Genomic DNA, 20,716 nt, shown 5'->3' with positions numbered 1-20,716 from the left:
GGGCCTTTAAAACCAGTTTTATTTGTATTTTAATCATAAACCCAACATTAGGGGAAAATTAAGTGAAAATTTTAAAACAAATCAAAACTATTAGGAACTCTCCAGTCAAAAAATTTCTCAAAAGCTTGAATTTCTAGTTTAAAATATAGTAAAACTTAACTTACCAGAAAAAACACCAGTCATAGTTTCATTTAATACAAGCTCCTTGAACTTTTCCAAATCAGCTGAAGATATATCGATTCCAACTACTTCGTTAATCATGCATTGAACAGCGTACGTGGGCAAAATCTCATACTCATCTCGGATTTCTTTAATGTCATTCAAAGGAACAAGTTCGGAATTCCCATAATCAACAAAAAATACGTTGCACTTCCCCTGAGAAGGTGGTTCTAATATTATTGCCCGATACCAGCCTTCATCTAAGCTATATTTGGCAACACAAGGAACGCCCGAGATGGGATTTTCATAGACCTTGTCCTAAAATTACAAAGTTGGTTAATTAACTATTTTTAATTATCTTAAATAAGCAAAAATATTTCTAACCTTGGGTGCTAACATTTTGTAGTAAGCATCTAACGAGTTCATCATTTCCTCTAATAATTCAATTTTTTTCTGTAACTGGATACTAAATTTCTCAAAGTTTGTTACATCTAAAACTAAAACCTGTTCTAGCACACCTAGAAGAGACACCAAGACCATTATTAATAGTACGACTAATAAAAGTAACATTTATAAATAAATTTACCATCGCATATATTGGGCTGTTTGTACGGCAAAGGCGAATATCTCTTGGTTTGGGGAGGTTCAAAGAACTTGAAAATTTCCTGGTTAATGGGGTTATTTGTCAAATTAACTTGGAAAATTTTGTTGAAATCTCCAGTCAGTTCAACTTCTATGGTGCTATCTGTCATCAATTCAGCTAACTTCTCAAGGGGTAAATGTTTTGGTATATTCTGGAAACAACACTGAATACCCATTTGTGGCATATCACTAAACTTTGGGGATAAGGAATAAATGTCCTCTGGAGGTCTAAGCTCTTTGTTTCCATAATCAATGAAAAGTACTTCAGACATTCTACCTTTCACAGATAAAACTTGGCCTCTGTAAAAAGCTTCATTCTCTGAATACTTTGCACAAACATATTGGTTTTGTCTAGGAAGTATGTTTTCAGGAGACTGGGAAGAGTAGAATTCGTTAAGATGCTCTTCAAACAAGGTAAATTTTTCCATTGGAATGTGACAGAGTTGACCAAAGAAATCTTGAGGAGAACAGTAATTGGTGATGGTTATCTGTTCTATATTGCTGAGAGCCGGCATTGGTACTTCCACTTCATCATCTATTAAGAGATTGTTGATTACTTCAGGTTGGGCATCGGAGGTTCTCAAAACCACTGAGTATTGCTGATCTTCTACTTCAACAACTTCAGCAACCAAACTCTTTTCAGATATTAAATTACTAAGTTTCTTGGTCATAGCAGGCGACTGAATTATATCTATGGAATATCGTTTAAGTCCATAAAGAGAAAACTTCAATGATTGAGCAGGGAGGATCATGAATTCCGGTTCGAGTTTCCTGACATCATTCATAGAAACTTCTATAATATTTCCATAATCAGCAAGCTGAACTTTTAGTTTCCCATTTGGTAAGTGCTCCAAGACTTCAGCCCGATAAAAGCCATCATCTTCAGAAAAAATACAACAAATCGCACTTCCAGGGGTGCATTGTTCCTTTGGCACCTGAATGCCACGATTCTTTCCTTCGTAAAAGCCAATTATGTCACTCATCAACTGTTCAACCTCACTAGAATTGTCTTCTATCTGACAATAAAATTCAAAAGGGTCTACTATATGTGTACTGATAACTACAAATGAGTGCTTGGCCTCCAATGTTATGTAACGGAACCGAGGCAGTGAAGGACTAGAAACTTCAATACTACGGGTAACCTCCTGAGGTACAGTCATTAATTCCCAAATATTTATGTTATTGTATAGTAGACGTACCACATGCTGGTTGCTTATTCGGGACAAAACTTGGCAGCGAAAATTTTTGCCTGTAACAATTTTCTTCAACTGGTTCAAGTCAATTGAAGACAAAGAAGGCTCTAAACAGCAGTCGAAAGATTGAACTGGCAATATGAGAAGCTGTCGCGGAAGCTCATAAAGATCAGAGGAGACTTTAGTTTCCTTAATTCCAATATCAACTAAGAGTACTTCGCATTGACAGCCTGCAGATTCTATTACCATCGCCCTTTCTATAGAGGAATCTTCAGAGTAGAAAGCAAGGCAAGGGGTTCCTGGCATGAAAATCTCTAAATGTGGAATTGAAGGATTTAACACGTAAGCTGAAATAGCTCGTTTCAAATTTAGTCTGTCCATTTCTCCATCGCATAGCTGCAAATGAATTTTGGCTGAAGGATCAATATGGCTAATGAAGACGTTGTACTCATGGTGCGGTTCTAAAGTGTTACTTCTGTAAGTTTCTCCACCATTGTTAATAAACTGTGGAGGTGGACTAGGAATTCCATAGACATTGTTTTGAAGGCGATAAACTGGGGCTGGAGGTTCGGGGTACCCTGGTGGGGTTGATCGTCTCATCATTGTCATGTTCTGAGTTACTCTTGACTCGTTAGCCAATCCTACCGGCATACCACACCCACTATTAAACAATGTATGCGACAGCAAAATATTTGATACATATACACGAACAATTGGAGATTGCTCGTGGTAATGCAATATGATGCAAGTTACGTTATCATTATACACAACTAACTGACGACAAGTCTTGACTGCGTTGACTGTCCAACTTGTGTTTTCACCTGGAGGAACTGAAATATCGGCTAAGAAACATTCAATAGCCTGTCCTATGCTATCTATTTCAAATGCAGGATCATGTTTTCGCATATCACTAACGTTTATGACTTCGATGTTTCCATAGTCTATAAACTGTACAGATACAGTGACTTGGCAGTTTGGTGGCCAAAAAACCACTCTGCCCCTATACCATGCCCCACTGTATTTTACACAGACTAAAGTACCCACAGGAGCTTGACATTGATGAAGATACCCAGATGCTCTTTCTAAGGTTGGTGCCGAATTCAAAAGTTGTTCTTTTATGCGAGCAGCATAAAGTGGATTGAACTGAATGAAGAGCTTTAGCCATTTGCCTTCTCCACGCACATGGGTTACCACAACTTCATGTGGTCCTTGGCCTAGGTCATTCATCATTTCCATCTATCACAATAATAGACCAAGTCTTAGTTAGTTCCAATAATATCTCACTTATCAATGATAATTTAATACCGAACATTTCTCAAGAGATTGTTCAGTACTAGGCGATTATTTACTTACAAAATTAAAATCCTTGGAACTATCGTTAACGTTTACGGCAAAAATTACCTTTTAATAAATCCCAACGGCATTACTGACAGAAAATCGCGGTAGCCGCTATTTCGATTAATTTCGCTAAATAAGAAAAGACAAAATTAATGTAACCACGATGCACCGCGGCAGTTACTGTATTCCCGCACTTTTTACCGGAAGTGAAAATTGGAATCGACCTTGACTTTGAAAAATATTGGGATAAAAAATTATAAAAAGTAGAAAAGATAAAAAGCTTATTTTATATTAGTTAAAAAAATTTTAAAACCTGAACAGAAGAAATAAAAATAATAATCATAATTTGGATGTTTAAGTAAGTTCTAGTCGATAGAGGGCAGATCAAGTCCTACAATCAGACACGTTTTTCGCGAATGTCAAAGTTGGCCGTGCCTAGGCTAAAAATAAGGGGTAATTTAAATTTCTAATACCTGAAGATAAATTTAATGTAATTATTATGACTGTCTTGTCTTATATTAATACTTATAGAAAGTCCTAACAATTTCATCACCAGATAACATTATTTGCTAAGTTCTGTTCGTCGCATGCCTGAGTGAAAGAATAGGATAGTGGAGGGCAGCTGTTTAGGTCACGCTTCTCATCTTCTCAAACTTACGCAGTACCGATCACAAAGAACTCTTAAGGATTTTAAAACACGTGATAAAATCATGAATTTTAGATATAATCATAGCATAAGAAACATAGGAACTATAAGTATGACACTGAAATGAATCGGTTAAGAATAACTGCCGCAGAGTGATAGATTGCATCCAGGACAAGTGTTTAGTACGTCTCTTCAACGTAACGCTCCTTACCATAAATTTGCCGGGAAAACGTGCAGAAACGAAATTTGCTGGGAAAATGTGCAGAAACCGGGTAGACTAGAATTTACTCTATTTCACCAACAGGTGGTTTCTTTTCGCCTGTTCTCGGAAAGTTTACTCTTTTTAACCTAAAACGTTTCATTCGCCTGATGATAATTACTCTGCCCCATAAACTATTTGCTTGTTCCGGAGTGTTTACGGCTACTCTTTTTACTCCTTTTGAAAAGGAGGTGTAAAGATAATTAATCGGTTTTTTTCGTCTGCTAGCCAGAATTTATCTGCTAAAAAGTCCACAGGCAGCCATTTTGGAAAACGGTTTTACTCCGACTCAAACTATTCGCCACCACAGAATAGGAGTTAAGTGACATCATAGCATTACTCTTCTTACCCTACTCTGAAATCCCGGATCAAGCGAAAAGAAACACCTAGGCTGCGTTCAGAAACGCTCACCGGTGAGTCCGCTGAGTCACCGGTGACACCGGTGTTTTACTGAACGGCATTTTAATTTCGGGTATTGACGTCACGATAGTCATCGGTGAGACACCGAAGTCACCGAATAGATAGTCGGTTTTTCCGATGACTGACGTCATTACTGACGTAAAACTACTATTAATGCTACGCTATTTTAAAAAACACCGATGACCGAATAAAAGCGTTCAGCAACTTACGACGTCATTATGACGAAAAAGCTCATCGGTGGAAAATATAAATCCACCGGTTTTTTTTTCCGTTGACTGTTTCTGAACGTACCCCAGATCATGGGCAAATGACCTAATGAACGTTTTATGAAACTCAAAACTAAAAATAGGCTAACAACATATTCAGCTGTGCCAACAATTTTTTACGTTATTGAAGGTAGAAAAAAGGGACGCTATATCAATTCATACAGAAATTTAAATTTTTTTCATACAGTTTAAAGGCGGGGAATTCAAACTTATTCGTATTAAAATTGTATTATTGTCATTTTTACGCTATTACCTTCGACAAAACTTGTAAATATTAATAAAGTAACATGTATTATTACCATTTAATATCAAAAGTAGCCGATATATATGTGATATTTTAAATTAAGCGTAGAAGCGAATGATTAAAAAATTATATTAAAATGCAAGTATCATTATTTACAGAGTCGAATTTACGAATAACGGTGAGGAAACACTTATAGCGTCCGCTTTAGCCGCTAACTATCTAGATTTCAATGGCGAACCAAAGGGGGCGTAGCGATAGTTTTTGGTCGCGAATAGCGTTTACCCACATCCTACTGTAACTCAGAAAAAATTAGCTGATTTTTCGGAGGTCACGTAAGCGCTTCGTTACAAAACCGTCAATCAGAAAGCTTTCAGTCTATGGTACGTAGTTCTATATTATCTTTGATACAACTATTGGCAAACCGATTTCCCTGATATTTCCCGGAATTCACCAGGCGCCAGAGCACCCCTTGTTTTGAAATAACATCAATAACAACTAAGGCTTTCTCTTATATCATCCCTGATTTCCCAGAATTTTACTAAAAACAAATGGGAATTTTCCTGACTGTACCGTAGACAATCTAATTAAAATTATCTTCCCCCTATCTTGTAAAGGACTCTCCTACGTCATAACGTCGTCTGATATATTATATATTACACGGGTTAGAATTGTCCGTAGCTTCGCGCATACCACGGGACGGGGCCGCTTATATTCTGCTGACTGGCAACTCGGTTTTCCAAATCGCGCTTGCTGCGCCATCTAATTTATTGAAACAGTACTAATTGGATATATATATATATATATTTTTTAAATAGAGCTAATACCCAAGGCACCACCTTCGACCACATAAGCAATGTTGCTTGTGCGTGATCAAGTAACAGGTGGCCGGGTTACAATGCGTAGGAGGGTGGTGGCAAGCCCTTCATGCCACGCGAGCCAACAGCTCCCTACACTAACTATTACCGTTAACCTCAGCAAGTTTTTATGGGAAGGGGAAACCGAAGATCTCGGTGGAAAACCCCTTTAACCAGTTAGGAGAGAACTTACAAACTCTACGCAGAAGGAGTGGTTCCGGATTTTCACCCAGTGCCACTAGCTGGGATCGAACCCGGCTCCTCTTGCTGCGAGGCTAAAGTGCTAACCACTCAGACATAAATTTGGTCAATAGTTTTACAATTTTATCCGAGATGGCGCAGCGAACGTGATTTGAAAATTTCCGAATGCGGGAGTAGCGCTAAGTGGCCCCTCCCGGAGCGCGACAAGTCTAATCTGTGTAATACCGTGTCCATGGTAATACAGACCACGTGACGAATCACCAAATGAGAGTGAAGGGAATTTTCACCCACTGACTTTCGTAATCGACCTATTGTTTTATTAATTCCAAGAAAATTCTACGCCATCCTGTCGATATTATTATTTAAAATGATTGCGCAATTTCTAACCAATAAACATTTTTGTCAATGCCAAACGGCAAAGAAGTTTGCTTATTTTAAAGAACGAAATGACGTTCAGAATTTCTTTTGTGATGTGGAATTAAGAAATTCCGGAGATAAAGTTATTATTAAAACCCGCGCCCTAAGGACAAATTGCAAAAGACAAAAAACTCTCTAAATTACTCTAGACTTATAATCAACTTAGAAAATATTTCAGCTGAAACAAAACGCTGTAAAATATTTTTGTACCTGGATTTTTAATTACATACCCCTTCCAGTTCTATTACTTATTAAGAGCGCTACCGGTATCTGGAATTATCTAGGCATTGTGTGACAGACATCTAGGAGTGACTTTGGTAACCTTACAATACGTGCCAACAGCGGTTGACATAAACTTGAAACAATTGTATACGACTTAGAACGTAGTCCATCGTACCAGCGTACGCCGAGAGAGATGTCATCGTTAAAAATTAAAAATATGTAAATTTTTCGGTGACGACGAATAAAAAAAAGGGGGGGGGGAGGGGGTTGGTGGTTGGTCAGGCAGGGTTATTTTTATCATTTAAAAAAAAATAGATTTATTTGATTTAAATAAGATTTTAATCGATTTTTTTACGTTTTATGCCTTTTTTCTTGACAGATTGATTAATAGCGGTTACATACACTAAATGGTAACTGATACTAGCTCCCAGCTCCGACTTGGAACGGAGTAATATCAAAAGTGACATAACATAATTAACAAAAGTCTGTCAATTAATGTCAGGGTTGCCACAAAATTTTCAGATTCAAATTCCCCGACCATTTTAAGAGATTTTCCCTGATTTCTTAAGGTCAAAATGTTTATTTAATATTTAAATTTAAATATAAATGGACTTATATTTCAGTTATTTTTTAAAGGTTATTGCAATGTTGAAATATTAGCCAAACTTTCAAGGACATAAATGAAAATCATAGAATTTTTTATAGATCTAGAGTAAAATTCCCCGAATTTTTCCAAATTCTTAAAATTCCCCGAATTTTTCCAAATTCTTAAAATTCCCCGAATTTTTCCAAATTCTTAAAATTCCCCGAATTTTTCCAAATTCTTAAAATTCCCCGAATTTTTCCAAATTCTTAAAATTCCCCGAATTTTTCCAAATTCTTAAAATTCCCCGAATTTTTCCAAATTCTTAAAATTCCCCGAATTTTTCCAAATTCTTAAAATTCCCCGAATTTTTCCAAATTCTTAAAATTCCCCGAATTTTTCCAAATTCTTAAAATTCCCCGAATTTTTCCAAATTCTTAAAATTCCCCGAATTTTTCCAAATTCTTAAAATTCCCCGAATTTTTCCAAATTCTTAAAATTCCCCGAATTTTTCCAAATTCTTAAAATTCCCCGAATTTTTCCAAATTCTTAAAATTCCCCGAATTTTTCCAAATTCTTAAAATTCCCCGAATTTTTCCAAATTCTTAAAATTCCCCGAATTTTTCCAAATTCTTAAAATTCCCCGAATTTTTCCAAATTCTTAAAATTCCCCGAATTTTTCCAAATTCTTAAAATTCCCCGAATTTTTCCAAATTCTTAAAATTCCCCGAATTTTTCCAAATTCTTAAAATTCCCCGAATTTTTCCAAATTCTTAAAATTCCCCGAATTTTTCCAAATTCTTAAAATTCCCCGAATTTTTCCAAATTCTTAAAATTCCCCGAATTTTTCCAAATTCTTAAAATTCCCCGAATTTTTCCAAATTCTTAAAATTCCCCGAATTTTTCCAAATTCTTAAAATTCCCCGAATTTTTACAAATTCTTAAAATTTTCTGAATTTTTACAAATTCTTAAAATTTTCTGAATTTTTACAAATTCTTAAAATTTTCTGAATTTTTACAAATTCTTAAAATTTCCTGACTTTTTAGGCCCATTTTAAAATTCCCTGACTTTCCCTGACGAGTGACAACCCTGAATGTTACACGTGAAGTAAAAGTTGCGATGGGAGGAAGGAGGATATTAATTGGGGGAAGAATGAGAATGAGGTTCAAAAGTTGAAACAGTGACGCCTGGTGGAGAAGGCTAGAAAGTTTTATGGTCTCCATCTCTCTCCGTTTTAATTCCATACACGAAAGAACAAAACAGAAAAAGGGTGAATCATCCCACCTATTCTAGCCTTCTACGCAGTCTATCTCGATAACAGCATTCAGTAAATCTTTAGCATTGGAAAGTAGAGCAACTGGCACACTTTTGGTAATTATGTCACTTTAGATAATATATTATAGTCCTTGGTAGTTGTCTTAGGCATATTTAGACACTAACTAAACCTTGATTACGTTATAAATCAAAAATAAATTCGTTGATGATTTTTTTCTAATGGTCATACTTATTTTATGTTACGTCACTTATGCTAAAACGCGTGATGAGTGATAATGTCAGCTCAAACTTAATTAGAGGTCGGCGATGGTTAACTTTTATTCAATAGATAAAGCTCTCAAAATTATTCGTAAAACGTTTTGATCAAGTAATTTATATTTCTGTATTATCCGATTAATTTTTTGATAAATTTGTAAAATTAATCGGAAAAACGACGTTTTTTTCGATAAAAAGCTCAAATTTTACGAATAATACATGTTTTTTTAATAATTTTCCGAAATATTATCCGGTAAATTTCTTTGTTTACATTTTTTCCCAAAAAAATCCATTTAAACATGGATAATGATTAACCGTCCCCGTCTTAATAGATTAAGAAATTAAAACTAATTTCATAGATATTAAGTCGTGCAAGTTAAAATATAAAACGAAATCTTTACAAAATTGAAAACTGAATATGAAGAAAAATTCATTTGAAATATTTAATTTCCGGGTTTTTACAAGCGGTTTCAAATTTGGTGGAGTATCCTGGAAACAACGAATAATCATTTATAGATATTTTTTCTCGTGGCCCTTTCAACCGTGGGTTTTTTTAATGGTAGAAATTAAATATCCAAATTATAAATCAATATTTAGAGGAACCAGTAAGAAAAAAATGCGAGAAGGGGGAAGTTAATATAATATAATGAAGTATAATTGTTTTGGGAGCCGGTAGAAGAAAACTAAATGTTAAAGGGTTCATTCAACCCGGCATTCAACACTTTATAAAAAGGAAGAAAACATAGTTCTCTCTCACCACCTAAACCATACCCCAAAATGGTTTCATGTGGGAGAACGTTCCGAAGAATAGGATTTTCTCATTTGCTCAGGAAGGCGAGTTTACACGTTTTCTTTAGAATAAAAATCCACCCTTCATTAGCATACCATTGGTCTACTTTATATTCCCACGAAAGAGTTATATTCGGATAATGACGGAATATCCATTTTCACTCATCGGTTCGCAAATTTTGGAAATGACGCTTTTTACACACAATCCTTAGGGATTTGTGTGTATTACGATCACCTACTGTGTAGCCGCCGCCGCTGCCGTACACACGATTGCTCGCGGTATCTTAGTGGTACAAAGGCGATTGATATCTCAATCGATAGGCACTATTATAGCCTCGACGGGATTTTCGTAATTTTGGGATCGGAGCCCGAGAAGTTGGGCAAATGTCCAATTTACTATTTTTTGTGGTTTCGCTTTGTGTGGTTGATATTTTATTTAAAATTAAGTCCGATAACGTTAAAAAAATATTTTTGGTTAGGTTAGGATTCAGCGGATATAAAACTTCAGTTATATCAGTAAATATTAAATTTAAGTATAGTTACCTGGTTAATTTACGGGACCCCAATTTTCGCGGTTTTATATTTTCGCCTAAAAGTCTACATAACGTTCTTTAATTTAAGTCCGATTTTCATGAGAGTTATATTTTTGAATAGCTGTGGTTTCCCTTAAACCTAGATTTGCAATTACGTTGCTTAATTTTAATTCTAAGTGAGGTTTTTTGGACAGCGTATACGGACCCCCGCAACTTCCGACATGGTAAATCCGCGTGTCAATAGAGTTCTAAACGCCAGTTTCCCTCTCGCATTTTTCAAGGCCGTTCGCGCCGAGCTTTCAACGTGTTCCCAGAAGTAACAATAAGTGTGACCCCCAACATTTTACGCACGTTTAAATAATTCTTTTCCGATAATATTCCTCTTGGGTTTATTAAGTTAATACATCAGTGGGATTGTGTGTACTTAAATGTCCGTGACATCTTGTTCACATTATTCTAGCTCACTTTCCGAAACTGAGTATAAACCAGGATTGCCTGATTTTAATCAATTTCAATAAAATCCAGGGTTGGCATAGAACCAGCCACACCGGATATAGCCACCTGGTTATAGCCACCTGAAAAAAATCCAGATTTTTTTGGCTTTTTTTAAAAAAAATTACAATATTAATGTTTTAGTAAATTAATAGTTTTTATTTAGAAATTTAGTTTTTTTGTTTCATATTTAGAAACCGGTTTACTTTTACTAGTTTTTCGGTAGGTTTAAAGTTCCAAAGTTCGCTGCCTCGCTTCTGTCGGTGCGTCATACACAAAAACTAGGGGGGATTTCCAGAGGAAATCAAAAGAATTAAGTTATTTTATATAGTTATTTCGCTTTATTTGTTTAGTTTCTTATTTACGACAATAACTGCAGACAATTTCTACATGCATAAGTAAAAGGTACTGTTTATATTTTAGCCGCATATAACAGAAAAAAAAACGATTATAGCCAATTAAAACCACTGGTCTGTATTTTTTCAAAAAAAAGCCGGCTTTTTTCCAACCCTGATAAAATCAGAGATTTAAATCTCGATTTGAATCATGAGTTTTTTAAATTAGTTAATTAAATCCCCTTTTATACTTCAAATGTATAATTAAAAATGTACGAAAGTAATGTTCTCTAGCAAACTAAATTTAAAGTATTAGTTAAATAAAGTGTTTTTAAATCGGTTATTTAAATCAGTTTAAATTAAATGATTTTTGAAATATGCGACTTAAATTGCATATTAAACTACAATGCATTTATAAAAGATGAACCAAAGTTCTTTAGCAATGCCAATTCAAAACAAACTAAACTACAAGTTGTAGTTTATTAAGTTTTAATTTAAAATTTAGTTCACATTACCATTGCATGCAAATTATTAATACATTTGCAAAGGATAAAGAAGCATAAAGTATTTAAAAATCAATTAAATCAGTGAAAATCAGTAAATATCTGATATAAATAAAATAAATCTATTATTTTTCGTTTGTTTTTAAATAAAAATAAAAAAATGAACAGCTATGCTATAAATTTCAATTAGATAGCAGACATAGTTTTGATTTAGTTTCTGCCTGAAACCACTTAACGCCATACTAAATACATTAATCACCTTATGATAATGGATAAAATTTTGTGGCGCAATCATTTGTCCGTTAAAGTAAAGATTTATGGTAAATTTTAAATATACCTATTTATTTGATTAGAAAAATATTAATCATCCATAAATAATTTAATATTTTAACTAAATACTAAGTCCTTCGTATTAATTCGTAAAATATTTATTATTTTATCTAAATACTGATTTAGGAAGTTAACAAGAGATGTCGCACCATTTAACCTTTAAAACCTATCCGCTTTTCAACGAGAATACTATAATAATAATAATAATAATAACAATCAGCTAGGCTAATACATTACGAGTCCCGCTAGATATAAGTGGTCTGTGTACATTACCAAAACAAAAGTTCGTTTTAGGCAAATTATCAGCTAGAAAAAATTAATTTATCTTGATGGCAACGTAATAAAACTTTACTTTTTATTAAAATATGAAAAAGCAAGGAGTTAATTGAGCATAAATAAAATAATGTTCTAGTGGGAGAGGTCAGACAGAAATAACGAAACAACCAACGCGATTCTAATGGCCTTAATGGCGTGTAAGCCATCAAGGAATCGCGTCTGAAGTGTTCCAATGGATACAGCTAGCGATGAAAACGAAATACCGCAATAGCCGGGAACATTTCAAGCCAGGCGTTAAATATAGAAACGATTTTGAAATAAACACGCTAGTAAACAAAACGAAAAAACTCGCCCTTAAAGTTATGATTAATAGAGGAAATCTATTATTTAAGAATGTATTTGGGTGAACAGAGAATACGTCGCCGCAAATAGAGCCCCGGTTTTCACGAGGCCAGGAAGATCAAGGACAGTAGATACAGGGACGAGAAAGTGTATTGGCGGCTTCTGTTGGAATATATCACCTAAAACGACCTAAACGCGAGGAGAATTAGTTGTAAACAAATAAAATGGCGGTCACCTAATTTTAGCGGTTCTTAACGAGGCTTAAATGTTCAAAACAAATAGGCATTTTATTATTTACGCTCGTAGTTTTATTTTTAATTTAACATCAAAATGGTAAAAACTAACTACAATAATACTGTCCATGGTGAACCACGTCTTAACAATGGCCGCGGTTTGTTTACATCTAACTCCCCGTGAATATGAAGACGTTTAAAATCGAAATTTTTTCCCCTGCTTTCTCGTCCCTGTATCTACTGTCCTTAACGCATTAAGCAATCATAAAAACAATCATGGTTTATGCCATGATATCCGTAAGGTGTTAAAACGGATGGAGATGCAGGGAATGAAAGGGCTGACTTTCTTGCAAAGTCAGCAACCGATCTTCCCGAGGAGAAGGAGATGAAGCCAACTAAGTTGGTGATTAAAAGGTGGCTCAATAAGGTGACGACTCAAAGGTGGCAGGAGTCGTGGGATGAGAGTGAGAAGGGAAAGGTAACTAAGAGGTACTTTCCTAAGGTCAATGGTAGCGTCAACACGAATTACTATTTGACGCAAATCCTAAGTGGACACGGTAAGTTCCCACTCTACCTGTTCAACTTGGGTCATATTGCATCGCCCAAATGCATATGCGGTGCTCTGGAAGCAGACTCAGAGCACTATGTTCGTAATTGTCCTAGAACGAACCATTTGTTAAGGAGACCAATCCGCGAGAATGGACTCCACAATCTGGATAACGAAACGATCAACGATCTTGAACGCGTAATGCGTTATATCGTTGTGAATTTTGACGAACTCACGAGTGAGTCGTGAGTAGGAGATGCAGGTATACGGGTGTATACCGTTGTGTGTATGTGATTTAGGAAGCATTTCCTATCTTTGTATACAGGTCGACGGTTCGACTGGGACAGATGATGAGTAACCCCTGTAATGCTTTGGCGGTGCACGGGGTATATAAATACAACAATCTGATGTCCTTGGAAAGATATTCCCCGCCTACACGGATAGAGATCCCGCGATTGTACCGGATAAAGATGGAAAGAATACACGAGGAAAGGCGAAAGGGCGTGGTTTATTAACCGGGGCTCACGAGTCGAACTGGGTGCTACCCACATATTCTCCGTTCCCCTCAATTCATTCTTGTTAAATGCATGCACGCATGTATATAAAGTTATTTTATTAAATGAACAGTATACACCGATTTCGTTTTACCTTGGAAAACTGCTGGTTGGATCCAATTAACTAAAAATTGACCCTGGAGAAACTCCTTCTCTCGAAATCAGCGTTGCCAGTTCCTGAAACTCAAATGATCTTAATACAGCCAAAAAATAATCGATCTCAGAAAAAATTATAGTATGCCTGAAAACTGGCGGTAGATTTAAATTGTGTGGGAAATAGTTATGTTAAACTTGTGAAATAAAAATTTTTAATAACACTTAAAGTTCGACCGATTGAAAACTTATGTTTAAAAATCGCAGTTTTAACTGGTTTTCAGCCAAGTAAAAAAAAATATCGTACATTTTCGTACGCGTGAGCTGAATTCTCGAAAAATGCGTACTATATGGTACGCCATTGAAAATATCGTACTTCCCAAAAATTATCTCGAAATTATCGACGTGTACGATAATTATCGTTCGTCTGGTAACGCTGCTCGAAATTGAAAACAAGATTTATTTTTTTGCTCCTTGCACCCTGTATGACGGAGATTTTTCGTGACGCCACTAATATATTCCGCAATAGTCGATGCAAATTTTTATTTCGTTTAATAAAGTAAGAAAACAGGGTTAAAAATAGAACAATGAAAATAGCGTTTTCATTTAAGGGGATAAAAATTAGTCTATCTCGAAAGTTTAGCGAATTGTTTCTACACTGAAAATGGGGTAAGAATATAGATTACATTTAATTGATATTTTATTTTGTAATACAAAAGTCTATTTCAAAACACTGCGCACTCAACCCAATAATAAAGGGTAATTTCAGAGTGACGATATTGCCCCCCCCCCTCAAATAATTTGAGCTCCCCGAGTTGGGGTAGGTACATTTGTTTGAATTTCAATCGTCCGGACGGTGGAACAAATGTTCAAATTTCATTCGTCCGAACCGCCGAAATAACAAATGTTTCTTTCGTCCGAATTCTGTCGCTAAATTAGTATTTCTGATTGCTGTTTTTTTTGTCCGGAATTTTTTTAGTGCAAGAATAAAAAATAAAAAACTACATTGTAAATATCGTTGTTTGTTCAAGTTGTTTTTTCTTAATTGCTGCTATATCTATATATTGTATATTTAGTTAGGTTAGGTTAGGTTCACGTTAATGTTACTATTTTCTTATATTAACAATATTTAAAAAAAAAGCAACCAATTCCTAATGTTCGAAAAACGGACAAACGATTATTCGAACAAATGAAATTCGCCAGTAAAGTTAACATAAATTGAACCACTAAATCACCAACAAAAATTGTGATAAATTTTTCGGGCAAATGAAATACGTTTTCGGACATACGATCCTGTTTTCCGGCATTCGGACAAATGATCATTCGGACATTTGTACCACCGTTCGGACGAATGAAATTCGAACAAATGTAACCAAATCCCCGAGTTTCGGAGATCTGGGTGTTGAGTGAATAATACATTTTATGCAAAAGCTTTGTTAATCCAAAATTAAATGGTCTCCCTGTATTATAAAAACGGAAAATGACCAAACGAGCATTACCTCACAGGCAATTTCGTATTTTTAACGTGTTCCAACTGCGTTCCGAGGTGGAAAATTCCAGGTGGACAATATTGTGAAAAATAGTGGAAAATTCCGGCCTGGACAAAAGTGAATTTAGTGGACAATCTGGCCAAAAGTGACGAGTAAATGTTTTTACTAAAAAATATTTTAACATTGAAATTTCAGATTTGGGCTACTCAAGGTAAATATATATTCATAGGAATGATCAGATTCTGTTTAACATTAGAATAGTCTTAATTTTTATGGAATAATTAATTATAACATTGTAAGTTCAGTTTAAATTATGACATTTTTACAATAAACTTCTTACGGGTTTAATTCCAATTACGTTTTTAAGCTTTGAAATGAAATTTTTCTTTATTAGCTACTTATTGCCAATTTCCCGATGATTTTTAAAAAAATGTTCCTAAATGGACACTTGCCTCCTAAGAGATATATTAATAACTTAGGTTAATAGCCAATTTAAGGTTGCGATTCCATAACTTGTCATTATTTCGCCGAAATAAGCGTCAGTCTTCATGATGAAAGCGATTTATTTTCCAATAGGCCTTGGTCTCGAACCAAAATTAGGTGGCGAAGGACACGCGGATCAATCAAGCAACGAGTTTAACCTCCGATTTTCCACAATCGACCATTTTTTTCACGTCATCTTTGACTTGTTAATTGGCATACTTATTGTCAATATGTACTTATGATGGTATTCATCTAAGCAAAATTTATTTTTGCGTCTTCCGCCTAGTGACTCTGCATACTAACTAAAAAGCTGCTCGTTTTCTAGGGTTTTAAATTGTGAAAGGAAAATAACTACTTCGAAGCATTTTATCGTATTTGGTAGTTAAATGTAAATTATTTAGAATATAAAATAGATCATGGTTCGAACACTGTATTCCAATAGCGTTTACAATGGACTAAAATTACTCGGTAAATAAATTTACACTTAAGAAGAATAACCGTGTTAAGACGGTTTTCAGAGTGTCTTCCAATCCACCTGTCTGTCGGTATGTTCTTCATTTAAAATTCAATCAACGATAAGTATGTCATTTAGGAAAAATTATCACCGAACTGATTTTAAGAGATATTGCGCAATCTAGGTTTAGTTCTCAGCACAGAGCCCCCTAGTGTCTAAATATGTCTAAGGTGAAATATACTAACAAGAACGATAATATACTACTCAGTTCGAGTGTGAGTCCAAGTCAGAGCTTGGCGAGAATTTTAGTGTCGAAAAAAGGTTCGGTCAATAAATTAGCACGAAAACAATAGGAAGAGTGTTGAAGATAAAAAGCGTTATCGGCTTTTCTCGTTTAGTTTTTTTTAATAGGTTAAAAAATGTTTATTGTAAATAAGATATATTTTTAATCACTAATCTTATATTACTATTTTTTAATTCTTATGTGTATATATATTCGCTTACAGCGTTTGTTATTGCCGTCACTCCTAATATGTCGTTCATCTTGTAAAGTACTCATTCTTAATAAACGTTTGTTTTTTTAAAATCACTACGTTATGATTTCTCATTAGTTAGTTAGTGTAGTGTAGCTTTGCTGATTAAACATTGGATTTAAAACTCCAATAAAGAGTCATACTATTTGTTATATTGTTATTATGTTACTTACGATACTATTTAGTTCTGTCGCAGGTTCAAATCGGAGTTGTGCGAGTGCCAAAATCGAAAAAAGGTGCGGTAAAACCGTTACTGTCTTCATGGCGGGTACACGATTTAACACTTACAGTTAAAAGAAATGAAGCATTTAATTCTTTGCAACGTTAGCGTTAATTCATTTAAGACATTTACAAGTACAAGGACGATAATATACCATTCAGTTCGTTTGAAAGTGCCAAGTCAGTTCCAAAAATTGCATTAGGGGGAAAGACTACAGTGGCCATTGTCTACTTTCGCGCTATTTCAAGCTGAAATCTTTTAATTTTGTATTTTAATTTAAAAAATTAATATTTCAGTGTAGAACAGCCTCTTGTTTAGTGCTAAAAATAATTTTGACAATTTAAAATTTAAAAGTAATCAAGTTATTACGTTTTAATTCGGACCCCCGGAGCTAAACAAGTTGGGCAAGCACCCAAACTACCCTTTAGTTAGGACCTTATATCTCGTTAACTATTAATATTAGAATTATCAAAATTATTTTAAGCACTAGAGGAAGGTTCAGCCTAATAAGAAAAATATAATTCAATTATGTAATTGTTAAAACAGAAACGTTCAGCTTGAACGAAAAAGAGGCTTTTACTGTATTCTTCCCCTTTAAAGCGATACTTAATATTACGAAATATTGGTATAACAAATACATTCTTGATGCGACGATATTTTTCAATGAAAAAGAAAAGGTCGAGTGTTGAGCTAAGAGTTCGTTTACTTCCCGGCACATGAAAGACCTTAGGCTACAGTCGAAAATTTGAATGAGTTTTCGAAGAGCCCAAGTTCGACGAAATCTTATTGCTTAATAGGAAACCATGGAGGCGAAGAAACTCTGCCTAAGAAGACGAAATACCCTCGCAACTTCGCTACTTACATCTACGCTTTATCGAGCAATATGGCTTCGGAGGACGCGAAAGTTACAGACGCTAAGAAGTTGCGACGAACCACTGCTTTCGGAAAAAGACGAGCTCGCCGTGATGAGCGTTTTTTTTATTGGGCAAAAATCGGAGTCTAATCAATGAAGAAGCCGCATTAGCATTCGAAAAACGGCCCTAAGACAAGGACACGAAGATCACGAACCACGAGCGAGCACCCCTACATGGAGCGACAAACCAACCGCAACCGTTAGCTCAAGTAGGGAGGCGTTACCGCGAGCACTGCCCGGTTAAATAGACTGTACGACGTCCTTCACCCCCGCTTTCGGAGACAAGTTAACCACGCAATAAAGGTAGAAGACGGACCTCTTAGTGAGGACGGCTAACAGGTACGGTTGACGAGTACAGGAAGAAGCTATGCCTCCGTGTTTACACAAGGTATTATTATAACATCGATTGAACTTCACGCAAATTTCGCTCGCCGCCACACATTATAGTGAAAGGAAATTTACGAACATTCTCCGAACAGATACAAACATTGGAACCACTTTTATATATTCTAGCGTAGACGCTCTTTCAAAGATAAAAATCCTTGAGATTTTCCACGATGACTCAAGTCAACACGAAGTTAATCCAGCTACGCAATAAGATTTAAGGCTGGTTTCACTGGAGGCAAAAACACCATCGCAGCGAGCGTCAACGCGAAACAAATTGTAGGCCTAAAGCTAGAGGTAACTAGGCTTAACGATAATTTTAAAATACAAAGACGGCGATCCTCGAACCAAAACCATTCCCTATAAGCTTAGTACAACATTGCTAAATCTGTTTCCCTTGCCAAGAAACTTTTATCTGACAACCGAATTTCTCCATACCGAAAATGGCGGACGTTCACACCGTCAAATTTTATCCTAAGCTGGTCGGATGCTTTTTCAACCGTTAGTTGTCGTAGAGGCGTTTTTGCCTTCCAAGGTGAAAACCAGCCTTTAGGCCTAACGTAAATTTTAAAAGTCATTGGCGTTTTTGCGTTACTGACAAATTTCCAATTGGGCACATCCTGCAGAAAGACCTCATACATTTTTTTGCATTGATATTCGTCGTCGCTCCATTTTCACCATAGTGGAAACCAGCCCTTAGGACTAACGAGGAGTTTTGCGCCAACACTCGTCGTGGCGGCGTTTCTGCCCTATTGAAAACCAGCTCTTAGGACTAACGAGGAGTTTTGCGCCAACACTCGTCGTGGCGGCGTTTCTGCCCTATTGAAAACCAGCTCTTAGGACTAACGAGGAGTTTTGCGCCAACACTCGTCGTGGCGGCGTTTCTGCCCTATTGAAAACCAGCTCTTAGGACCAACGAGGAGTTTTTCGTCAACACTCGTCGTGGCGGCGTTTCTGCCCTATTGAAAACCAGCTCTTAGGACTAACGAAGGGATTTTCGTCAACACTCGTCGTGGCGGCGTTTCTGCCCTATTGAAAACCAGCTCTTAGGACTAACGAGGAGTTTTGCGCCAACACTCGTCGTGGCGGCGTTTCTGCCCTATTGAAAACCAGCTCTTAGGACCAACGAGGAGTTTTTCGTCAACACTCGTCGTGGCGGCGTTTCTGCCCTATTGAAAACCAGCTCTTAGGACTAACGAGGAGTTTTGCGCCAACACTCGTCGTGGCGGCGTTTCTGCCCTATTGAAAACCAGCTCTTAGGACTAACGAGGAGTTTTGCGCCAACACTCGTCGTGGCGGCCTAACGGAAGACCTATCTATCGCGGTTTTTCAACTTGGTGGTTTTTTTAATAAAACAATATGATAAAAGCCATAGCTCTAACCTTTATTGAAATGTAAACGAAAAGTACATTTCAAACGTGCATAAATACAAATAGCAGGGGTGTTTCCGATTTTAGTCACAAGAGTGCGCGTGATGGAGCCGTATATAGGAGTACTTGGTATCTGCTCCGGAAAATGAGTCTTTTGGTTGAGTTGAAGATTACTATGCCGAGCGACGCGTCCCGAGATCAGGTAACGCACGCGCAGTTCATAATCACTTTCGCCGTTTCAAAGAACGATTGAAAGGACCGAGAGACGCGCGCTACAATAATACAGCGTACGTATACGACCAAACGGAGTAAGATGAGACTACTCCCTCGTGATCTCCAGTGAAACGTGCAAGCTGAAAAACACGAGGCGAAAAAACAAGTTGCCCAAAGGCAAAACATTGTCCGCCGCTTAAGTCGTCATCTACAGTCGTGAAACCGAACATTGCACGAGAAAGGTTTAGGAACAGCAATAATATTTTAATACTAATCCAAATCCCCAAACCAAATTAAAATCCCCAATCTAAAGTCAATTCTCAAAATAATCCCCAATCTAAAGTCAATTCTCAAAATAATCCCCAATCTAAAGTCAATTCTCAAAATAATCCCCAATCTAAAGTCAATTCTCAAAATAATCCGCCATCTAAAGTCAATTCTCAAAATAATCCTCAATCTAAAGTCAATCCTCAAAATAATCCGCAATCTAAAGTCAATCCTCAAAATAATCCTCAATCTAAAGTCAATTCTCAAAATAATCCTCAATCTAAAGTCAATTCTCAATCTAAAGTCAATTCTCAATCTAAAGTCAATTCTCAATCTAAAGTCAATTCTCAATCTAAATTTAATTCTCAATCTAAATTTAATTCTCAA

The 20,716-nt window shown here is 36.0% G+C and overlaps 1 protein-coding gene across 5 annotated transcripts in view; it reads right to left on the bottom strand.

The window, feature by feature from the left end:
- Nucleotides 1-20,716, bottom strand: part of LOC149936517 (uncharacterized) — a 66,756-nt gene that overhangs the window by 7,374 nt on the left and 38,666 nt on the right. Inside the window, exons 1-4 of one of the 5 annotated variants that reach the window (XM_090181439.1) lie at nt 3,348-3,497; nt 746-3,230; nt 544-677; nt 165-477 (exon numbers count right to left, since the gene is read on the bottom strand). In XM_090181439.1, coding sequence (XP_090037565.1) covers nt 165-477; nt 544-677; nt 746-3,230 — 2,932 coding nt within the window. In that variant the 5' untranslated portion in view covers nt 3,348-3,497. Of the gene's footprint in view, nt 1-164; nt 478-543; nt 678-745; nt 3,231-3,347; nt 3,498-20,716 lie in introns of those variants that run through there. The other 4 variants (XM_090181436.1, XM_090181437.1, XM_090181440.1 and 1 more) reach the window with 4 other exon arrangements.

This window comes from Leiobunum rupestre, chromosome 7 (assembly GCF_980474605.1).
Source record: "Leiobunum rupestre chromosome 7, qqLeiRupe1.1.hap1, whole genome shotgun sequence".
Taxonomy (NCBI): domain Eukaryota; kingdom Metazoa; phylum Arthropoda; class Arachnida; order Opiliones; family Sclerosomatidae; genus Leiobunum; species Leiobunum rupestre.
The sequence above is the reverse complement of the archived record's forward strand: the minus strand, read 5'-3'. Positions and strand labels throughout refer to the sequence as shown.